General features: G+C 43.2%; 1 protein-coding gene across 3 annotated transcripts in view; it reads right to left on the bottom strand.

Annotated features, from left to right (window-relative positions):
• KCNQ3 (potassium voltage-gated channel subfamily Q member 3) overlaps positions 1-21,127 on the bottom strand; it is a 198,238-nt gene that overhangs the window by 46,331 nt on the left and 130,780 nt on the right. Inside the window, exon 1 of one of the 3 annotated variants that reach the window (XM_040079495.1) lies at positions 797-921. The exons of the other annotated variants lie outside the window; for them this stretch is intronic. Coding sequence (XP_039935429.1) covers positions 797-867 — 71 coding nt within the window. The 5' untranslated portion in view covers positions 868-921. Of the gene's footprint in view, positions 1-796; positions 922-21,127 lie in introns of those variants that run through there. 3 annotated transcript variants of the gene reach the window in all.

The raw sequence follows: 21,127 nt of genomic DNA, 5'->3' as shown, positions 1-21,127 counted from the left end.
TTCCTATTCTTAATTCAAGCATTGCCACCTTCTGTTGTGGTATCAGTGCAGAGTGGCTGGAGATTCAGCATAATAATGAATCAATAAGGGTGGAGAGTCAAATCCATTTCAGGCATAGCATGGCAGATGTGACCAGCCAGACAGCCACTGAAGCTCACTCAGTGAGCTGAACAGACTTCTGAGCTCCACAGGCAGTACCAGCTACATCAGAGGGACAGCAGACACTTAAATCATCTGTACACACTAAGATATTTGGGTGCCTGAATTGAATATCCAAATCACACCTTGAATCTCGTCCCATGCAGATGACCAGAAAGTGACAATACTGGTGTTCTACCCACAGCTTGCAGTGCCTCTGCCAGTTCTGAATACTGGCGTGATGGAGAAGGTTTGCATCAGACACGTAGAGCTTTTCCCTTTATCTGTAAAATTAAGACTGCTGCAGAGGAATGAATTTCAGGCCTGGGTTTTATATTGACCTCCCAGACAACCATGATGGTTGACACAGGTATCTAAAGGGTGTGAAAAACCAGGTTTTTCTCCCCTTGTGTCCCACCAGGACATATCCAGGGATAGAGAGTTGCACTTGTCATGTGGCTACAGAAAACATTAGTAAGTGAGCACTAGGCTGGAACTCTTTCCTGGGTGAAAGACCTACTGACTGAGACATCCCTCCAGTACCTCAGTTCTGTGACTAAACAGGGATCTTAGGCTTGGCTACCTACAGCACTGGCTATACATTTGTATTTGGCATAATGTGGCCTGAAGATGTTCTCAACACTGATTAATTATTTACCTCACAGGCTCTAACTGTTTCAGGAGTGTTTTCTGAGCATTCTTGATCAAGATGATCATGACTGATTGCATATTGATTGTTCTACTGCTTAACAGCAGCAGTAGTCCCCAAAAGCTTCAGAATTCTGGTCTGTACTCAAAGTAGTCCATATTCTTTTTAAACAGGAAATTAAGGAGCCAGTCCCAGGCAGTTCATCTGGGGAGACAAAATTAATAATGAGTTGTTCTTAAAAAATACCATCTTGTACCATTTTTACACTCGAGTGTGGATGACTTCTACTGTTTTTCCACAGACAAGACAACTATAAAAGTAAGAGTTTCCAATGAAAAAAACCTTAGTTTCTCCTGTGAAGCACAGTTATAGCTAGGGAAAAACAAAACAAAACAAAACAAAAACAAAACAAAAAAACCCAAACAAACAAACAAACCCAAACAAACAAAAAACCCCCCACCAACACAACAAAACAATCCAACAAGTACTGAAATGCCAGTAAAATTATAAGGGCTGGTAACTACCAGGATTTAAGTAATTTGAATTCTGGGGATGCTGTACTGAGTCTAATGATAAAGCTAATTACTCACAAGAACAAAATTTGAAAGGGTTTCATGGTGAATGCTTCACATTAAATTACTGGCACTATTTTGGTCACTGTAACATTTAGAAAAAAGCACATGGCTGTACTCAGATGCTTGTAAAGTTATTAGATACATCTCAAGGTGCCTCCTTTAAGTGTACACTAAACAGATGTAATGTGGCTGTGGATGCTGTTTATCTAACACAAGTGATTCAACATGCCCACAATAGAAAGCGTGTAATTAAGTTCTGCACACATCATTACTGGAGTTATGGGGCAGGCTAAGAAATATTTCACTCTTCAGACTCTTGAGAGAACTTGTGCTCCTTCTTCCAGAATGGATCATTATGTTCTTTCCTTCACAGGACAGAAGAATACAAAAGTGTGGGAAATACTGTTTTGCCAGGAATTTTGAGTCACTGTCTTTATTCAAGAAATGTCACACTGTGCACAAAAGCAGGAGCAGCTTTTCCCTTGAGCCTGCACAGTAGAAATTAATAATGCAGTCATAATTTTGTGCATTCTGTTGCATCTTTCAACCCTGCTCCACTGCTTAAACTCACATCAGTGTTGTCCTTTCTGTAATTATTTAAGCTGTGGAAGTTCTTTACGCTGGAAAATACAGTCATCTGGAGATGTTTTCTCACCTCCAGGAAGCAGTTTTGGTTTTCCTGTTCTACTAATTTATTTATTTATCTATTGATCTATTTATCTATCTATTTATTTATTTTAACATGTTTATTTATTTCCAGCACAGTTTTTTATTAGTACCCTAGTTTACAGAGGAAGGAATAAATTACACGTCTGTCTCTTCATCCTTTATTACAGCATTAACCTTTCCATTATCTGCTCAAAAGCAGGGTTTAAATTGCAACCATTAGATCCAGCAATGACTTCATCGGCTAATTTAGCAGCAATCCCAATCAGTCAGTTGATGGCCCACAGATCCAAACTTCATGAGTTAGATGATAAAAGAAGAAAAAACAAGAAATAACAGCTAAAACCAGATTGAATTCAGGGGTTATTGGCTCCTCTCCACTTGCTTTTATGGTACAGCAAGTTAGCTAGACTGGAGTTACACAATGCTCCTAATTGATAAGGTAGCAGTGCATCAGATCAGACATTTTTTGCATGCATGAATTTCCATAATTACCTCCATTCAGCTCAGAACAAATAAAGTATGGATTAATTTTCTAGGATGCACACATAAAAATCCACATTTGTTTCATAGGTATATATGAAACATATCACTATTCTTTCGGGAGCTATCAGTTCCCACTTTAGTCAGCATGCATTGCTGTGGTTTATATGCTTCTGCCTGCCCCCTCAGGTTCTCCTCTCCCCTTATCCACTCAACCTACAAGAAGTTCTTCTCTGTCACTGGTGCCCAATGGGAACTGAGAAAACTTGAAATATTAAACTGGAAAGATTCAGATAACCTTAACTCTACCCCACTCTCACCTGTGTGGGCTGGATCTCATCACCTGGGCAATACTGGGTTTATGGGAAGTTCAGGCCAAGTGAATCTATTGCCCAGTTTTCACCAAGCTGTCAAATTTACATTGACATCCCTCAAGTTACTCTGTGATGGGATTTCAATCCCAGTGAGTAAAAATTAAATTAACTGTGGCCCCTTAAAACCTTAGCTTAAAGTTGGAGCACCAGATCTGGTAAAATAGCAAGCCATACTATTACAGTTACTTGTAAGTACCTCTGACTTAATTGTACAGTGTTTTAGTGTGAGAATTTCAGAATTAATGAGTCTATCAAGGACATTAAGACAAATGTAGCCAAAGTGGAATTTTTTATACTAAGAATCAATTAATTAATATGAAGGGAGAAAAAAGTCCTGTGTTTTCATAGTTAATCTGCTCCCATTGTCATTGTAGCCTGGTATCAGGTATTTCTACATCCCAATGAAACCTGTTCCATATTTGTATTTTTTGTTTCTTAGAAGCAATACATATACAAAGGCCACCATTTAAGGAAAGTAATGCCAGCTTGAGCAGAAATGCAATAAATTCCAGGAAGTCTTTGATGCACAGGATGACACACTTCCTACATCTTACTTCCACAGCCTGATTTAAGCCAAGCACCAGATTTGGAATCAGGGAGGGATATCTCTTCATTTCACTCTGGCATCAAGCATTGGCTTAGGCATGGATATTTTCTTTTCTTTTTCCTAGAATATAAGGCATCGTCCATTTCTTAGGCTAACCTGGGAGTTATTTTATTATAGCAAGAAAAAAATAGTGTCTCACTCTTGAAACACTTGGTCTTCAGTACAGACCATTTTTTTCAATGTCTCAGGCTCATTGTAGAGGTAACTGTAATTGTTCTGGTGAATGCAGTGCATAAGTAGATTGTCTCTGATATCACCTGCAGAAAATACTTAAATTTAAGTAATTGCATGTGGCTGAAGCTGTTGGTCCCTGTAGCCTGTGCAACAAAACAGAGGACCCCCATCTTCATATCCTGGAGCTTGACTATAAAGGGTCAGAGGTGCTGAAGGGGTTGTAGCTCCAGCACATGCAGTGGAAGACCAATGAAATAAGTCCAGAAAGATCAGAGAATTATAGAGTATGCTGAGTTGGAAGGAACCCATCAACATCACAGAATCCAGCTTCTGGCCTTGCACAGGGGACCATGAGAATCCCACCATGTGCCTGAGAGAATTGTCCCAGTGCTTCTTGCACTCTCTCAGGCTTGGTGGTCAGACTTCCCTCAGGAGCCTGTTCCAGCGCCCAGCCACTCTCTGGGTGAAGAATCTTTTCGTATTATCCGGCCTAAACGTGCCCTGGCACAGCTTGAGGCCACTCACTCAGGCCCTGTCACTTGTCACTTGAGAGAAGTGGTCGGTGTCTGCCCCTTCTTCTCCCCTCACAAGGAAGGAACTTCCCTCAGTCTCCTCTTCTCCAGGCTGAATAATCCAAGTGACCTCAGCTACATCTTTGATGGCTTCACCTCAAGGCCCTTCACCACCTCATGGCCTCCTCTGGATGCTCTCTAATAGCTCAAAGTGTTTTTTTTAATTGTGTCACCCAAAACAGCACACAGGACTTGAGGTGAGGCCACCCTATGCAGAGCAGAGCAGGACAATCCCCTCCCTTGCCTGGCTGATGATGCTGTTTCTGATGCCCCTAAGAACAGGGATGTCTCTCCTGGTTGCCAGGGCACTGCTGGCTCATGTTCAGCTTTCTGTCAACCAGGACCTGAGGTCCCTTCCCACAGCACTGCTCTCCAGCCTCCCATTCCCCAGTCTGTCCACACAACCAGAGGTGCCTTGTCTCAGGCGCAGCATCCAGAACCTGCTCTTGCCAAACTTCATTTGGTTGGTGATTGCTCATGTCTCTGCTTGGTTGAGGTCTCTCTGCCCTCAAGGGAGTCAACAGCTCCTTCCAATTTAGTATCATCACCAAACTTACTCAGTATAACTTCAGGTCCAAGTTGCATATCTGTCTCCTTATTCTATCTTCCTGAAATTCCTACAATTTTGCTGACCAGTTCTTCTCCCCAGTTCCCGGAACCGATGTAAAAAAACTGATGTGAGAGCACAGGATGTAAGTGAAAAGTACTAAATAAAGGAAGCAGACATCAGTAACTTAATTTTCCCCCTGTCAGGTTTAAAATAATTTTTGATGAATAGGGAGAACATCTTTTCATGTGAGCTAAAAATATTACAGGAAATTAAATAGGGTTGCGAAGATGTTAAATCTGGAAAGTGTATTCAATCATTATAACATCAGTTTTAGCTCTGATTTGAGCTCAAAACCTCAAACTAAACTTAACTTTGGAGCCCTCACAGCATCTCTGGAGTGTATTCTGGCTGCTATATTTATAGACAGTGTTATGTGAATGTTCTCTCTTTATGTGCAGCTATTCAGGAGGTATCGAGGCAGTGGGTAGTACTCCGGAACACATCTGCTTGATGTACCAGCATTATGGAGTCAGGATGGTTTAATTTAGCAGCTTTAACTGCAAGCATTGTTCACAGGGCCTGGATGCGAGCAACTAGAAATTATTTAATTATTTCTAAACATGAATAACAAATTACTTTCAAGAGAGTTTGTATGTGGGAGTGAGCACACGCATGTGTATTCTGAATTTATTTTCTGGCAACTAAACATCTTACAGACATTGGCTTGCTATTTCAAGTAGAGATGAAATTTAAACTACCTTGATCCTCACCCCTATCCTAAAGAAAATTTCCAAGAATGCTTGAGGAAACCAGGCAAATCAAATTATTTAAGTGTTTTTAATCTTTAGCCAAAAAAAAAAAAAGGCAAAAGAAAGACAGAATGAACACCTGTGCTTTGGGGAATGAAACCTAGAAAGAAACATTGGGGAAACCTAAGAAAGAGTATGAAAGAAAATTAAGAGCTTGATTTTATGCTTATAGAAATTACTGGCAAAACTCTTGATGACTTTAATAGTGAAAAGACAGAGCTCAAAGCATGAGCCCAAGAAGGGAAGAAAAAAACAGGGCAGTGATGAAAGACAGAAGCATAGAGAAATGGTGACAGTCAGAGAGCAAAGCCCAAAGCCAAACTGTTTCATGTGAAAATCTTCACACTTCAATGACCTAAGCACTTTTGATCTTTGGTAATTTCCCTCTTTGGGGAAGATGGCCCCAAACCTACTGTCACTGTGCACTGAACTCAAGACGTTCAAAGTTGATGATTATTCTTCTTTGAAGTTTTCTCTCTTTTTTTTCAGCCTATCTGCTGTCAGCTCAGGAACCCCACCAATTCTGAGTACCCATGTCTCTAGTGATTGGGGGATGTCTTAAAGAGAGATCTTACAACTGTAAAAAAACCCTTTTCATTGCAATGGCTTCGAATATAGGCAATAAATTGAGGTGCCTTTAGCTAATGCTGTAGTTTTATGTTTTCCAACAGGAGAAACCTACTGTGAACAATGAAAAGCTCAGGGAAGGGAAGCAGACAGGATTTAGCTATGGTTTTATTAGAAGAATTATTTTTGAATTTTACAGTATCTGTTCTGATGGCCTGGGGCTTTAATCCTGCAAAGATTTTACCATGCAATCTGTGCTGGATGTTGCACCATGACACATCATTCCCTGTTTGCAGCACAAATTCTTTTCCAATTGAGATTTCTGAAAACTTTGAAAAACATAAAGCATATGATTCAGCTCCATTGATCAGCTGAACTACAGCAAGCTGCAGAGCTTGTGAGGATGTAATCTTTTGGGGGAGTTAAATTTTAACAGACTGCTGGGGATATTTTTGGTTGTCATGTGAAATCTGGCTGTAATCTCATTGGTACCCACTGAGAAGTCAGAAAGGATGATGTCTGTGCTAGAGCTGCTGGTGAAAGGTTATTCTTAATTTTGATCTGGCAAGCGAGTTATCAGCCATCATGAATGACAAGATTCCTTCTCCCACTCAGCCAGTGATGATGAGCAGACTTTAAAACCCACTGTTTTAAGAAGGCATAATTACAAAACCATTTTAAAGTCAAGGTCAAAAACCTAAGATGCCTCATTGCTCCTTTGGAGGAGAATATCAGATAGCATTGTATACTTTCCTCCTTGCTATCATTAACTAATTCTCTGAAAAAAATTGGCAGTTGTTCTAGGAGGCAACTGACAGTTAAAGACTAGAAAGAATATTTTACCTTAACCTAGAGAGAGAAAAGTCTTAGAAAAATAGGAGGTCTCAGGCTACTTTTGGCAAAATCAAGCTCTGGATCAAATTGTCGGGTAACACAGTGGTTTTACCATGAAGTAACAGTGAAGGAGGCCACTAGCTGCTGAAAAGAGCTACTTATAAGTGGATGAAGTTTTATGTTAATTTAAAATGTGGTGATTAAATAATCAATTCATTTAAAATGTGGTGATTCAATAAACAATGGGGATCATTTCATGGGTTTGTGGGACAGCATCCCACCACAAACTAATGGAGGAAAGTTTCCCATCAGTTACCAGTGCTGCCTTGAAATTGTGTCTGTTTTCAAAGCTAGAGCAAACTAAGGGAAAAGTAAACAACAGAATTATTTCTAAAGTAAAACCTTCCATTCACCTCCAAGGAAATGTTTAAGAAAGGATCATATAATGTGAGCAAATCTCTGAATAACAGCTACAGCATGAAGAGGGTATTAGTGTTAACTCTCCAGCATGGGCACCAACATCTGATGATTAGCACTCATGAAAAGGACTTTGTTGCACATGCAAAACCCAGTTGCTAAGGGGACCTGAAAACTATTTAAAGCCAGAAAGTGGCAGGCAACCTTATGCAAGCTCCGTGTTCTGCTGCCTCTGCAATCCTCTCTAGTGCAAGTATTTGTGGTGAGGAGTTTCAAGCTGAGTTAAGATCTCTACTGTCTTGCCGGTAATGATGGAAGAAAGGAAGAAGAGTGATGCACAGATAGGTCTACATGCAGAGTGAGCCCCTGGCTTCTATAGAGCTTGGTGCCAAGATGAAAAAATTGCCTTTATTCAACACGTCCACACTCAAAATATCTAAATCCTACTGCTGATGAAGACATACCTAAACTGTGTGCTGCATGGCCAATAATAATTCAAAGAATCTGCTTGACTCTAATCACATTTTTTAAAATCATGATTTTTTTTTCTTTTCTTTCTGGTATCAATCTAATATTTGACTGCAAGAACACTTAAAGCACTGTGCCTCAGTAATTTATTCTAGCAGAGAGAGAGCTGAGTGGTAACTTCATATACAGCCTCTCAGTGCCGTCTGGCAGCGGTTGTGTGATTCCCACAATTCTGAAACACTCCACCGAGGCAGGATCCAAAACAAGGGAGATGACACTTCTGAGGTTTCTATTGGAGCTGTGTTAACAGTAGCCCAGTAATTAACTCTGCTTTCTTCACAATTCTCCTGGATGATGTCAGGCCACACCTCAAGCTGCTTTCCCCTGAGTTACACAGGTTACCACATCATGCAGCACAAATCCAGAGTTTGGCTGAAGGAGACTTCAGGAAGTACAAATTTACAAAAGTTATAGGTCCAATATTTTCTGGAAATTGCAAGGACCCCTTGTGCTAACAAAACTTTAATTAAGGGGGCTTTTTGAGACAGTGCTGAACTGTGAGGCTAATACTAAAAATTCATTAAGAAAATAAATGCCTGTGCAGTGTTATTAAGCAAAATGTCTCAGTAATTTCCTTGGCAGGACATATCATTGAATCTGGAGCAGGTTTACAATCTTGGAATAATAATTACCTTGCACTAATGCTATCAATACCAAACACACACTGGTGGGCTTTCACAGAGCAACTGGTCTCTTTATGCACCCTGAATTGAAGCCATCAATTGCTTCCCCATGTTTCCACCTTGGTGTCTGCTTTAAGCCAAAGTCTGACAGCCAAAAGCAGGAATTGAGTAGAAGATGAATGTTATTTGGTGACAACCATGGTGGATTTTCTAACGATGCTGATAATAGCTCATTAATCACAACTGAAGCCCTGCCATAAAGCAGCCACTGGCTCACAGCACAAGGAGGAAGTGTATGCACAGTAGGAAATGACCCCTCTCCCCCCCTGCTCCTTCCCCAAATGTCACATGGCCCAAATGGTGCTCACCAACACAGCCCATTTTGATGACCCCAGCTCCTGTCCCACTTCCAGGAGCACTTATCCTCCCAAGAAATGGGGTAAAGATCATCTTTGGGATGTGTGACATGGCATGTCAAAGCAGAAGGATCTCTTGGGCAGAAGTTCATTTCTCCAGTCTGCAGACTCCCAGGCTGTGAGTATGTAAAGGGGGACCCTAGTAACAACAACACAGGTAACTTCATCACAAGGGAAGTTGAGTTACTTTTGGTTATGTAGGACCACATCAAAGACAGCCACCCTTGGGTGCCATAGTGCTCTGAGACTGATGATTTTCCACCGCACCAAAGTGATTTTGGCACTATGAATACAGAGGTAAAACAACTTCATCTACTGTACAGTGACTGCTGTGTCCTTGCTGGAGGAATGAGATCAGTTTCTGCCTCCCTGAGAGCTGTGTCTTTCTCCCTCTCCTCTTCTCCATGACAGTCTGGGACCCACTCGTGTCGGTCCCCAAGTCCCCATGAGCTCCAGTCCACAGCCAAGGTTTTAACACAGCAGGGCAGGATGACCTTTGCAAGGTGATAGCCCACATTTTCAATCTTGTTCCTCTGGATGTTTTCTCTTCCTTGGCAATTCCTCATTACTTGCTGTGTGTTTCTCTAGCAGTCTCCTAGCCTGAATCTGTTGGTTGGTTTCTCTAAATCCCTTCAGCCTTGGCTTTGTCCAGAAGCTGCAGAGCATAAAACATTACATCTCATCACAACCACAACCCAGAAGTGATGACAGCTCTAGAGAGCATCGCAGCCTGTAAACCTATATCTGGCACTTAGGATTCATTTTATGTTATCTTTACACTGCAGACCAAGCAACAGTTTTAATACATGAGTAAACACACAGATTCAACACACCAAAGGAGAAAACATTCTCCTGGGATGTACACAAAAGACAGTTTAATGGGGGTTTATTGCCTCCAAGGCTTTCAGTGCCAAAAGACCTAGAAATTTATCTCGTAACTGCCCACTGTTTTTTGTGTTTTTTTTTTTTTTTTTTTTTTTTTTTTTTTAATCTCTTTGTGCCGTCCCACCCTGAGGAAATACTGTACACTACAAAGAGATACAGAGTTTGTCCTAGGGGAAAAAAAAAACCCAAACCAAAAAAAAACCCCACAAACAAACAGAAACCAACCAACCAACCAAAAAAAAACCCCACACCAAACCAACCCAAAATATCTCTCCAGCAACTCCTTTCTCACCTTAGCAAAACATTGCCACCTCTTTCAAAGCATCTAAAATAGCCCTCCCTAGTCTTCTTTAAATATTTATCTACTTACCTTTCATTTTAATATACAGCCTTCTGGCTCTGAGAGATTAAACACTTAAAAGGACAAAGTCTGCCCTCACCTACCAGTTCTCTTGGGATAATCACCATTCCAATCCCAGTGGGAAAGATACACCACTGTGGTTTTGTGTGGACTTAATTCAGACCCTTGAATGTGCAACTTCTCTCCCTCCTCAGGTTGCAGCATTTTATTGACTTTTGGTGGTTAGCTGAACAGGCTGAATATCTGTGTATCTCACTGAAAGCTAAATCCAAGAATATATAGTGAATGAAGGTCTAATACATTAATAAATAATAGCTGTGCAGAGGAAGGTAGGAATTCAACACCTTCTGCAAGTACTGGCAAGGGTAAAAGCAGTGCCACCAGGCAACCCAGGATGAGCCACTCAGTCTGACGGGCTGCAGAGCCAAGGGCACAGTGTAGGCACAAAGAAATGGCCAGTGTTGCCCAATGACAAAAGCTCATCCCTAGTTAATGAAATTTTATGGCTGAAGCAGGTGTTTTAAAGGCATTTTTGTTGTCTTGTGTGTCCCCCAAGGAGGCTCCAGAAGTGTGTTAATGGTAAGATAGCATGAGCCAAGTAAATGTCAACATGAAATACTTGGAAGTTGTCACTTGCAGTGGTGGATTGGCTCCAACAGATGATACAGCTGGACCTGCCTTGTCTCCTGCACATAGTGCCTGGTGCTGTGTGAGATTGGCAAAACCAAGCATCCCCAAACCAGACAACTAAAGATAGAATTGCAGCTACCCTCCAAATCCATTCCAAGCACTGTAAAGGCCAAAGGCTTTGAAATGAAGAAATTCCTTTCCAGTCTCGGCACTATTTCCTGTCTCAGCCATCTGCTGCTTTCCTGCTTATCCCAGGGAGCTGTGCCAGCTGCCTGTGCTGTACAGCTCCCCACTGAAGGGCTGCAGCCCAGGGAACGGCCTGTGCTGGGGCAGGGAGAAGGGAGAGGCAGCAGGAGCAGCCCAGAGGGGCTGTGGGACCAACCACAGCCCCATCCCCAAGGCGGGGGAAGTGCTTTCAGTTCATATTTCCCTTTAGAAAGTTTGGGGCTGCCATCACTGGTAAACCAATTTATACATTCTGGCATTTTACTATTTACTTTGTTGCTTAATCCAAAGTTAAAAAAAAGACAAAAAAGAAAAAAAAATATAGTATTATTTGGACACCAGTTCTAGAGGATTTGTTTTGCTGCTTTAAGTATTTTACTGGAATGAACTGTAATGCCCCTGACTGTAATGATCAGTGGTTATCTGAGTGTCTGGAAGGCCAGTCAGAGTCACAGTCAGAGTTAGGGACAGCCCTGGTTGTTGTTGGGGAATGAGAGGCTGGAGAGAAGTGCTGTGGGAAGGGACCTGGGGGTCCTGGTCTGTGGACAGTAGAACATGAGCGAGCAGTGCCCTGACAGCTGGGAGGGCCAGCCCTGTCCTGGAGGGCATCAGGGACAGCATCACCAGCTGGGCAAGGGAGGGGATTGTCCTGCTCTGCTCTGCACTGGGGCGGCCCCACCTCAAGTATTGGGCACCACAATATGAAGATATTGAGCTATTAGAGAGTACCCAGAGGGGAGCCATGAAAATGGTGAAGGAGGGACCACATGAAAGATATGGAGGGGAATCTGTATGAGGAACAGCTGAGGTCACTTGGATTGTTCCTCCTGGAGCAGACTGAGGGGAGACCTCACTGCAGTTACAACTTCCTCATGAGGGGAAGAGGAGGGGCAGGCACTCATCTCTTCTGTCTGATGACCAGTGACAGGAGCCAAGGGAATGGCCTGAAGTTGTGTCAGAAAAGGTTCTTCCACCCAGAGGGTAGTTGGGCACTGGAATGGGCTCCTGAGGGAAGTGGTCACAACACCGAGGCTGGCAGAGTTCAAGAAGTGTTTGGACAGTGCTCTCAGGCACATGGTGACACTCTTGGGGCGTCTTGTGCAGGGCCAGGAGCTGGATTCTGTGATGCTGATTGGTCCCTTCCAACTCAGCATATTCAATGATTCCGTGATTCTGTCTGATTCTTGATGAATAGTTAGTGTTGTTCACATGCTACTGACCACTGTCAGAAGTGTTTCTGTGTTCTTCACCTTAAAAAAAAAAAAAAGATTATTTCAATGTTTTCACTGTAACCCAATTACACCCCATGTCAGAGCAGAATAAAAGCAATTGTGATTTTGGCTTCAAGCCTGCCAGCATCATTCAGTGCTTCAGTGATTTTATTTCCCCTAAGTCAGCAGTATTTAAATTTGTCTGTATATAACCCCTTGTCGTTTATTCATATCTCAACAGCTGGATTGTGGCACTGTGCCCTCCATTGTATCAGTGTAGGCTGAGCAACACAGAGCCACTGTGCCTCAAAGCCCATCAACTGATTTATAGCTCACTGGTGTAGAATTTATTTTGGGATGACACAGAGTCGAAGATCCATTGCCAGTGGCCATCTGACAGGAGCAGGAAAGCAGCCACTGCCTGGTGCTTATGTGGGACAGGAAAAACTCCACTTACACTGAGAAAAAACCTTGCAGATGAAAGCTATTTTAATGTAGCCAAAATTCAGACCAAAGTTCTAAACAATTGCTTAAGCCAAAGCAATCAGTGCATCATTGTATAACAGGTATCAGCTGGGCAGGGTAAGTGGCCATGTATCCATAGCCCCCTGCAGCTGTGAAATAAAACATTCTAGCTTAGAGCAGGATCTTCTGAACCATGGTACCATTAGTGATTTCAGCCATAGCTTTGGTTTTGGTTTTGTCTAGGTTGGAAATTATGGTAATGATCTTTATTGTTCTCTGGGTTAGACAGTGTCTTTAAAGTCAGTCTACAGGATAATATCTCAGCAGATTAATCTAAATTTGTAACATGTATGTATATGAAACTTCCCTGTAGCCACCAAAGGAAATCCGTCCAGTGTCAGTAAAGGATTTCTGGTTCTCAATTCTACTACAGATGCACTTCCTTAGCCTCCATTTACTCAGCTGTGAAATGCAAATTCTATTATTTAACTACATTTCAGACCAGTGAAATGATTGTAATTTCAGCAACTTGAAATAAATTTAACAATGCTATTGTTGCTATTAGCAATGCAAGAATGCAAGATTTAAAAAAAAAAAAAAAAAAAAAAAAAAAAAAAAAAAAAAAAAAAAAAAAAATTCCCTAGACCTTTTCCTAACTGGAGGACTGTGACAACAGAAATTAAGAAGTTGCTGGAAAAAGGAGTCCTGCCTATTCCCCCTCCATACTGAACTCACACACCATTTAAAATCATTCTCTACATTCATCAGCCCAGAGGAATCCTCTTCACAGCACCTGTAGGAGCACTCTGGGATATTCCCAGCATCTGAGCATATGGGCTGAGAATGTGTTTGCACTTCAGCTCCTGAGGGCACCAGGCGCAGAGATGAGGGGTGCTGGGACTCAGTGCCAGCTGTAGCAAACACTGTTCAGGCAACTCCCCAGTTTCCTCTTCTTGTGTATATTCAGCAGCAGCAGCAGAACAGCAACCCCTGGGTACCACTTCCCAGCTCCCATTCTGACTCACTGTCTGACCCAGGACAAGTCAGTTAACCTCACTTTGCCATTTTATGCCTGAGTGTTAAAAGAATGCAGCAGTAACCCTCCTCTTCTGGGTGTTGCAAAGCTGTCAATTGCTCTGGAATCCTTAGACAAAAGAAGCTAAAGGATCAATATTAATATTTGTGAGAAAGCCAAGCCTATAACATAATGCATGCAAGTTGGATGCAGCTGCATGCACTTTGCTGGACACAGGGCTTATTTCTCTTCTCTTTTTACAAGAGCATAATTGCAACAGCATCCTTGAGTGGTTATGTCTTTTAACAAGGACTATACTTGGCACTGGCTGCATTTTTCACAAAAAGAAACTATTGCCTTGATATTCATGGTAAGCAAAATGTTGCCCAAATTATTGCATGCAACATTTTGCGGAGGCACCTAGACAGCTTGACATCCCTGCAATATATAATTCCTCAGCTTCTTTCCCATCCTTTACTAAGTCTTTCCTTCTTTGATCTGAAACACCATTAGTCAAATTTTTATTGTGTTAAGAAAATTCCTATTTTCACAAGACTTTGTGCAGTGTTCAGTCCTGCTTAATGACTGCAAGGTATGGACAATTACTTAGAGGGCTAATTACGTACATTATGACTCCAGCTTCACAGAGCAAATTTCTGCATGACTGCAAGAGAACCAGGTCTTCTTGAGTGCCTCTTTTGATAACAGAAGCCAACAGGAATGTATCAGAGATTTCTTTCAATAAATCAGGCAATAAAGAGAGATCTATAAGAGTTGCTTGCCTGAGCCAGAGGGCAGACAGAGAGCTATGCTCCTGTTGGCTTCAGGGAGCACTGTGCTTCAGAGAATTGTCTCTCTGCTCTCCACCATAGGTGCAGTACTATAGCTGCTAGGTAAAAAACCAGGCTATTTGCCTTTCCTTTATGCCCAGCCAACTTTTCTTAAACAGAGTAGGGGCAAAGAAGGGGGCAAACATCAAAAATAGGCTTTTGTAAGTAGGAAAAACCTGTGAACTCACCAGACTGAGAGATGACTCCATGTGCTTTTTACAGTCTGGTCACATTCTCCAATTGCTCTGGTGATTTGTACTTAATCACAGCCATTCTTCCTTTGCTTCCCATTCCACTCCCCTCTCTGGCCCGGGGATGAAATCACAGGCTAAGCCTGTGATGGTGACAGCCAATGACATAGTTATAGGCAGTATTTTGGTCTGACTGTAATGATGGCAGACCTGCATTTTTACTGCAGGATCAAACAGGAGAAACTGAGCAGGGTAATGGAGGGAAAACATATATTTTAAGGCAACCAGCTCCTTTCTATCATGTTAGATGATAAATGTTGAAAATACAGAAAAATTAGAGGGAAACACTAGGGAGAAAGACATTTCTTGAGCGTGGGGTATAATGCGCCTTAGGGATTTATGGGAAGCTAGAGCCCATTTCCCCATTCCTCCAGGCACTCTTTTCAATCTAATTAAGCATAAAGAAAAGTACATGCAACTTCAGGATGATGTAATGCATCTGCGTAACTGAGCACTGCATTGTGAAAGAGCATTCAGCGTAATGTTATGGATATCTGATGGAACCATTTCCACTATTAATATTCACTAAGGATTCCTAGAATTAACTGTAATTACTGAGGGAAAGGGCCTGGATATGACTGAGCACAGCTCAAAGAAAACATCTGTTCAGTGCTCAGTGCTGGGCAACCACAAGGATGGTGTTAGGCTGTATTAGGAAAGAGCAAGGCAACAAAATATGAAAAAAGACAATTGAAAGAGAGCTGAAATAACTTCTAGTGCTGACCCCTAGAGAGAGGAAACCTACAGAGTATTCACTCAGTTAGCTGACTCTGTATGATTCTAGAGGATCTTGTAAAGCAAGACAATCTCTGTTTTCATCCCAGAAAAATTCCCAGAATTTATGGTAATAAGGAGGGAATGTATCTTGTGAACAAACTGGTATGTCACCATATAGCTGTTTTGAAAATCAGATCCCTAAAAGCAAATACCCCACACAAAGGAGGAGTGTGAGGGATTGCAGAATGTTTTTTCATTTATTACAAGGAGCCACACAGCACCACTTTTGATTCATTAACAGATTAGGTCACAACATGGCAAATAAAAGCTTGTTTGTCTCCTGAAAGCTTGTAAAATTCTTGCTGATTTTCCCTAATGTTTCTAAAATTTGATAGCTCTCATGAATTAATTTTTCAAGTGAAGAGATGTCGAAGAGATTAAAATCACATATTCAACTAAGTTGTATGTTCTGTCATTGTTATCTTTCAAGCATTATGTTGTCCCACTGTATTAATGAACACTTTCTTTAATATTATGATTCTGCTACACCCATGACAAGGGATCTTTGATGTTGCCAGCAATATTAAATACTAAATACAATATTTTAAAAGTGCAGGGAAGGAAACTGGTGAACTGCCCATCAACTAGTCTGTGGTTTATTCCGGCCCTGCACCAAACATAACTCCTTTTCTAGGATGGAAGGCAAGTCTGGTGGTTCTGGCTGCATAATTACATCTTTTTAGGATTTCTGCTGGCTTGAATGTAAAACAGGTTTAACAGTCTTGGGAGGCCGCACCTACACAGTCTGTGACATCTACCAATGTCCAAGGCATTCTAGAGTGACATTGTTTAGCCGTGTCTTCCTGCTTCTAAACTGATACGGAAATTTCTTAACTTTGATGGTCCTGGGATCTTTCAATCTGACAGGTTATGGGATTAAAACACCAGTGAGCAGTGAGGCAAATTACAGAAAAACAAAACCACTGAGGGAAATAAATCCCGTGGGTCATTACATCCCTCCTATCACAGGATGTCACAAAATCCTCTGCAAAAGCAGGTCAGGCTGCATCTCCAATGCTGTGATCATCTCTCCTCTTTCTCCTCAACAATCCTTCTTGTTTTCAGCCTAAAATAATCATGAGCAATACTGGGTTCTGCCGGCACTGTCCTGTCTGCTAACAATTGTGTTTGTCTCCCCAGTGATCACACACTGATGTATTGACAGACAACATATATTTCTGCAGCCTCCACTTCGCTGAAGTTAAACAAGCTGACTCACTGTGTCTCCTCATAAGAAAATAATCTCTCGGTTTTGTCATTATCCTGTAGTCCACCTCTGCAACTGATCTAGTTTGAACTTCTCTGCTCTGAATATGGCCAGATTCTCACACAGATATGGATTGTAGCTTTCTCAGTCTCTGTCTTTCTGGAAAATTTTGAATGACGTTGGGCATCCCTTCCGAGTGCCTGCAGGCCTCTGAAAAGTAAAGCTGATTTTCTGATCTGCCTTTTGTTCAATTTCTACAAGTTCTCCATGGACCTCTGTGCTGGCTTGAAGGCAAAACCAGCGAGAGACTCCAAGTCAGAAAAAACAATTTAATAGGAGAGGAAAAAAAGGTAAAATAAAATAAAACACATGCAATGGTACAAAAGATTACTGACAGAGTCAGAATACAACCTGAAACCGTGGTGGTGGCAGTCCAGATGAAGTGGTCTTGTTGAAGCAGTGTTCTTGCAGAAAGGTCTGGTAGCTCTTGTCCTCTGGGAATCCAGTGGGTAAGGCTGCCTGTGCTGTCCCAAGGCCCCGATTATATCCAGGTGGGAATGCTTGGCTCCTCCCCCTGGGCGGAGCATTTCACAATGGACTGATATCATTTTATCAGTTTTGCAATGGGTCCTTGATTGCCTATTAAACAGAGATAGCTCCTGGGGAGAGTTATCTATGAGTCATGCAGGGCGGTATTGATGGGCCATTAACAGAAGATAGTCTGGAGGGAGGGGGCACGGGAAACAGTGGTGCACAACAACATTTCATGTAGATGGTGATAGAATACATACTTTGGGCACATTTTACATTGTAACCTAGGACATAATCCACCCCTTATTCTATGACCATCTACATTATACCTAAATTAATACATTCTTACAGCTAGATAGATAAATATACACATATACAGAATGAAACCCTACACTCAGTTCTCACTTAAAATTAGGTCTCCCTGTGGTACACAACGGGTTTCCCCATCTTTCTGCATTACCCACCAAGTGGAACCAGGTCCTTGAGCAAAAACAATCCCACGGATGGGTCTGCCTTTGCTTGATGTGGGATTAATCCAAACAGTTTTTCCTAAGATGCCTTTCATGTGTACCACAGGGACTTTATCTCCATCCACTGTGTGCAAGGGTTCAGACTGGGCAGGACCAGCTCGATTGATTGACCCTCGAGTGTTGACCATCCAGGTGGCCTTTGCTAAGTTCAGTTCCCAATTTTTGAAAGTCCCCCCACCGAGCGCCTTCAGGGTAGTCTTAAGTAACCCATTGCACCGTTCAACTTTCCCGGCAGCTGGTGCATGATAAGGGATGTGATATATCCATTCAATGCCATGTTCTCTAGCCCAGGTGTTTATAAGGCCGTTCTTGAAATGGGTCCCATTGTCTGACTCGATTCTCTCAGGAGTGCCATGTCTCCACAAGACCTGCTTTTCAAGGCCTAAGATAGTATTCCGAGCAGTAGCATGAGGTACAGGGTAGGTCTCTAACCATCCAGTGGTGGCTTCCACCATAGTTAGCACATAGCGCTTGCCTTGGCGGGTTTGGGGAAGGGTGATGTAGTCAATCTGCCAGGCCTCCCCATACCTGTACTTCAACCATCGTCCACCGTACCACAGAGGCTTTACCCGCTTGGCCTGTTTGATTGCAGCGCAGGTCTCACAGTTGTGGATGACCTGTGAGATGTTGTCCATAGTAAGGTCCACCCCTCGGTCACGGGCCCATCGGTATGTTGCATCTCTCCCCTGATGACCAGACGCATCATGGGCCCAACGGGCTAAGAATACTTCTCCCTTGTGTTGCCAGTCTAGATCCACCTGTGATACTTTCACCTTGGCGGCTTTGTCCACCTGCTCGTTGTTGTGATGCTCTTCATTAGCCTGACTCTTGGACACATGTGCGTCCACGTGTCGAACCTTCACGGTCAGCTTCTCTACTCGGGCGGCGATGTCTTGCCAAATCTCAGCAGCCCAGATGGGTTTCCCTCTGCGCTGCCAATTGGCCTTTTTCCAGCGGTTCAGCCATCCCCACAGAGCATTAGCTACCATCCACGAGTCGGTGTAGAGATAGAGTCTTGGCCACTTCTCTCGTTCGGCAATATCTAAAGCTAGCTGGATGGCTTTAAGTTCTGCAATTTGACTTGATCCACCTTGTCCTTCAGTAGCTTGTGCAACTCGTCGTGTGGGGCTCCATACTGCAGCCTTCCATTTCCGGTTAGCGCCTACAATTCGGCAGGAACCATCAGTGAAAAGGGCATATTGTCTTTCAGTCTCCGGTAGCTCGTTATACGGTGGGGCTTCCTCGGCACGTGTCACTTGTTCTTCCTCTTCTTCAAAAGATAATCCAAAAGTCTCACCTTCAGGCCAGTTAGTTATAATTTCTAGAATTCCAGGGCGATTCGGGTTTCCAATACGGGCGCGCTGTGTGATGAGGGCAATCCATTTGCTCCATGTGGTGTCAGTGGCATGATGCGTGGAAGGAACCTTTCCCTTGAACATCCATCCCAGCACTGGTAGTCGAGGTGCCAAAAGCAGCTGCGTTTCAGTGCCAATTACTTCTGAGGCAGCTTGAAGTCCTTCATAGGCGGCTAAGATTTCCTTCTCTGTGGGAGTGTAGTTGGCTTCAGATCCTCTATAGCTTCGGCTCCAGAATCCTAGTGGTCGGCCCCGAGTCTCCCCAGGCACCTTCTGCCAAAGACTCCAAGACAGGCCATTGTTCCCGGCTGCTGAGTAGAGCACGTTCTTCACCTCTGGTCCCGTCCTCACTGGGCCAAGGGCTACCGCATGAGCGATCTCCTGCTTGATCTGGGCAAAGGCTTGTTGTTGTTCAGGGCCCCAGTGGAAATCGTTCTTCTTGCGGGTGACCAGGTAGAGAGGGCTCACAATCTGGCTGTACTCAGGAATGTGCATCCTCCAGAAACCTATGGCGCCTAGGAAAGCTTGTGTCTCCTTCTTGCTGGTCGGTGGGGACATGGCGATGATCTTATTGATGACCTCAGTGGGAATCTGCCGCCGTCCATCTTGCCACTTTACTCCCAGGAACTGGATTTCTTGGGCCGGTCCCTTCACTTTACTTCGCTTAATGGCAAAACCAGCTTTCAGCAGAATCTGGATGATCTTTTCTCCTTTCTCAAAAACTTCCCCTGCTGTGTTCCCCCATACAATGATGTCATCAATGTACTGTAAATGTTCAGGAGCCTCACCTTTTTCCAGTGCAGTCTGGATCAGTCCATGGCAGATGGTGGGGCTGTGTTTCCACCCCTGGGGCAGTCGGTTCCAGGTGTACTGTACGCCCTTCCAGGTGAAGGCAAACTGGGCCCTGCACTCTGCTGCCAAAGGAATGGAGAAGAAGGCATTGGCAATATCAATGGTCGCATACCACTTTGCTGCCTTGGACTCTAGCTCGTACTGAAGCTCCAACATGTCTGGCACAGCAGCACTTAGTGGTGGGGTGACTTCATTCAGAGCACGGTAATCCACAGTCAGTCTCCATTCTCCACTGGACTTACGCACTGGCCATATAGGGCTGTTGAAAGGTGAACGAGCCTTGCTGACCACCCCTTGGCTCTCCAGTTTCCGAATCATCTCATGGATAGGAGTCACAGAGTCTCTGTCGGTGCGGTATTGCCGTCGGTGTACTGTTGTTGTGGCGATTGGTACCTGTTGTTCTTCAACTCTTAGTAGTCCCACAGCACAGGAGTCATCTGAGAGACCAGGCAAGGTACTCAGTTGTCTGATGTCTTCTGTCTCTACAGCAGCTATCCCAAAAGCCCAGCGATATCCTTTTGGATCTTTGAAGTATCCATTTCTGAGGTAGTCTATGCCAAGGATGCATGGGGCCTCTGGGCCAGTCACGATGGGGTGTTTTTGCCACCCATTCCCGGTTAAACTCACTTCGGCCTCTAATACAGTCAGCTGCTGGGACCCTCCTGTCACTCCAGAAATAGAAATGGATTCTGTTCCTACATACCTTGATGGCATCAGGGTACATTGGGCACCAGTGTCAACCAAAGCCGTATATTTTTGTGGGTCAGATGTGCCAGGCCATCGGATCCACACAGTCCAATAGATCCGATTGTCCCTTTCCTCTACCTGGCTAGAGGCAGGGCCCCCCTATTCCTGGTCATGGTACACGTTGCTTTCTTCCTGTAAATATGTTCCTGAGGTCCCTTCAAGTGGATCAGTCATATCATTCTTCTTATACTGTCTGGGGTTCTGTGCCTTTGAGACTGGAGCAGTGTTGGCTCTAGATGAGCTCTTCATGGTAGGTGTCTCTCTCTTCAGTTC

The sequence above is a fragment of the Hirundo rustica genome, chromosome 1, assembly GCF_015227805.2.
Source record: "Hirundo rustica isolate bHirRus1 chromosome 1, bHirRus1.pri.v3, whole genome shotgun sequence".
Lineage (NCBI taxonomy): Eukaryota > Metazoa > Chordata > Aves > Passeriformes > Hirundinidae > Hirundo > Hirundo rustica.
This window is presented reverse-complemented; position numbering and strand designations above follow the sequence as displayed.